The 3,147-nt window shown below is 33.8% G+C and overlaps 1 protein-coding gene across 1 annotated transcript; it reads right to left on the bottom strand.

The window, feature by feature from the left end:
- Nucleotides 1–2,603: 2,603 nt before the first annotated feature.
- Nucleotides 2,604–2,990, bottom strand: LOC139146022 (KH domain-containing, RNA-binding, signal transduction-associated protein 2-like). Its single transcript, XM_070717470.1, has one exon. It carries the CDS (start codon nt 2,988–2,990, stop codon nt 2,604–2,606), a length of 387 nt encoding a protein of 128 aa, XP_070573571.1.
- Between the last annotated feature and the right edge of the window lie 157 nt (nt 2,991–3,147).

The raw sequence follows: 3,147 nt of genomic DNA, 5'->3' as shown, positions 1-3,147 counted from the left end.
GGGTGATGAGGATGATTGGATTCGATACTAGTAGAATTAATTTCAGCACATAAAATTAATTTGAAGGCATAAACTTAATTCGATAAATGCATAATAAGTTAGTAACATACCATATAACACTGACTTGGGATGACTGCATGAAACACAATTAAAAATGCTTGAAAAATTATTTCTGGTCTATGTAAAATTAATTCTAACACACTAAAATTAAAGGAAACATAATTTTGACCAAAATGGCCCCAATATACATTATCTTTATTATTCTTTCTAGAATGAAGGCAAAGAAATTACAATTATTATTATTATTATTATTATTATTATAGAACAAATGTTAAAGTTGTTACTTGGAAATCCATAAAATAAATAAAAAACAATGAATTATGTTTTAATATAGACCCTCTCGAGGGTCTATGGTTTTAAATAAAAAAACTGTGGTTACCGAAATGGTTGCTCTGGCAACATAAAACAAATATGAACATGGAGTTCATGCTGTTATAAATACACTTAGGAGAGCATTTGCATAGTAATTGGGATAACTTTTAATGGACTTAGGAAAAAAGTTGAAATTTAAAAACGCAAATAGGTTACTATCGAAACACAGGGTAGTAAAAATGGATATCATATTTTGTCTTTCTAACTCGAAATAACCCTTTGGTATAATATTTCTGTTGATTACTGGATTTTTAAACTTGATATTTGGTCTTTCTAACTTAAAATATCCCTTTGATATAACACATTCTGTTGATTCCTGGATTTAGATGGAATCTTTGAAAAACTGGTAATTTTTACTCCTGAATGGTTGCCATGGAAACATCTCACATTAAAATGAGTGTGATTTGTTTTTGGTGTGCTAACCAGAAAAACCCTAATTATCAATTTTTACATCAATCAATAGTTCTTTAATAGGAATTAGGGAAAAAGTAACATTTTCAATCCCATAATAGTTACCATGGCAACTCAAAATGTTAAAATAAGTCTGGTTTTTGTGTTCTCTGACACGAACTCCCCGCGCTAAATAATTTTCATATCAATAAAAGTAACTTTTCATTTGATATTAGAAAAACTGAAATTTTCAACCCTTAAAATGGTTACCATGGAAACATGGGGCAGTGAAATCGATATCATATTTGGTCTTTTCGACCCAAAATACCCTTATTATTATTCGCGTTATTATTTCTATATAATACTTATATAATAATAATAATAATTATTATTATTATACCTTTATTTAACACTTTCACCGCGGGAGGGCGCATTCTGCGCCAACGGCCAGACTGCGGGAGGCGCGTAAACGCGCCAAGAACGTACGCGTTTATATGCGTTCGATATACGTTGGCTTGTTGATCTACATCATGTTTGTTGACTATTTCCTCAAGCCTAGTGTAGCGTACGAGGTAGAGGTCAAACCTAAATGAGCATGCGCGCCAAATTTGTAAACAAATGCCGCCATACTCGGTCATTTCTCCGCCGTAATTTGTAAGGATCGTGTGATCAGTTGTTATTTTTCTGTCAGGTGGTATTTAAAAATGGCGACGCGGGCACATTTTAACACTGACTAAGCCCTTGAGCATGTTTTTCTAGACAGTGATAGTGGAATTGTCACAGATCGTGAAACTGAACTCGACGGAGATAGCGGAAGTCAAATTTCAAATAATAACTCTAATACCGAACTTGAGTATGTTCCCGAACCAGTTGAGCAAAGACGGAGATTGCAAGCAAGACAGAACCTGAAAGGTAGGCCAGCTGAGCATGCTGAGAGAAAAGTGCTACAAAGAGTCGGTGACCGATGTCAAAAATGTCGATGGGGTATCCTGTGGATGTTGTATGACATCAATCTATCAGCGTACACATCGGACTAGCTACAAGTATATAAGCATATACCCTATATAATATATATCTCTTTTGAATGTCAGATGATACCTGTTGTTCGAAGATGAACTTGTAATAAATATGCATATTTACCTCATTTATGTTGAATATGTTTTAGAGTATGTGTTCCCCCTGCTAAATTTGAGTTAATATAATGTAAGTAGTAATTTTTTAAGTGTTACGCTGAAAAAAATACATTTATATATTGAAATAACAAAAAATGCAACATTTTTTGAATTTTTTCTGTCAAATCCAATATGGCCGCCATTATCACGTGACCTTCCAGATGAGTCACGTGACATTTTGTTCATTTTTATGATGCTCTGTCATATTGCAATACTCACTGAAAAAATTGTCCCGAATACTCGTATAGTTACAAAGATACAACTCATGCATGTAAATCAATATTTATAAGGCCATATATCCATAGAAAATTACGCACAGGAATGCACGTATAAAAATTAATTACGCAGTGAAAGTGTATTTAAAGAGGGTAATCTGAGTTACAAATCAAATTGTAATTTACATAAGAGCCCTCTAAAAGCTCGAAAAAAGTACATGCGTATAGATGGCAAATACAATGTACACGTAGATACAGCAAGTGTTCAAAATAAGGATGAGTAACATCTTCATTGCAACGAAAGAAAATAAATTAATCTAAATCTGAACCTTCATTTTTAAACTTTGTCATAAGATAATAACGCAACTTTACTTTGAAAGTGGGTAAAGTTGAGCTATACAAGGTATTTCTTGATTTCATCAAGTGCATAGCCCATCCTGGTATGTGCTTCACCAGGCAAAGCATAGACTTCAACCATCACATGTAAATCCTCATTCAAATGAGCATACTTGGATGAACTGTCTTTCCGGAGTTCCTCCTCTTTGTTCTTGTCCCTCATAGAACCTTTACCCAAAATAGTAATTCTTGATCCAGTATCTTCTTGTAACCTTTCCAGTGAGTTTCCTCTTGGACCAAGAATCTTTCCTACAAAGTTAAACTTAGAATGGTCTTTGACAGGAAGCAAGATCTTTCCAACAAGTTTCATTGTCTTGTCTTTATCCAACTCCAAAAACTTTGATTTTGCCTTCTCTGGGTCTTTTGCGTCTTGTACTCCACTCATTTCTTCTGTGACTAGATTTGACGCATTTGTGTAGCCTGCTTTGTCTAATTCCTCTTTCTTTTTAGAACAACTCTTCCAGATACTTTGAATCGTCTGCCATTCTTGTAATTATGTGAATTTCTCCCTTATAAGACGATATATTACAGACGGTTACCGT

The sequence above is a fragment of the Ptychodera flava genome, chromosome 12 (assembly GCF_041260155.1).
Source record: "Ptychodera flava strain L36383 chromosome 12, AS_Pfla_20210202, whole genome shotgun sequence".
In the NCBI taxonomy this organism is placed as follows: domain Eukaryota; kingdom Metazoa; phylum Hemichordata; class Enteropneusta; family Ptychoderidae; genus Ptychodera; species Ptychodera flava.
Note: the sequence above shows the minus strand (reverse complement) of the source record. Positions and strands in the feature narration are given on the sequence as shown.

Coding starts and splice junctions, on each gene's coding strand:
- LOC139146022 (XM_070717470.1), bottom strand. CDS start 2,990: ATGAGTGGAGTACAAGACGCAAAAGACCCAGAGAAGGCAAAATCAAAG.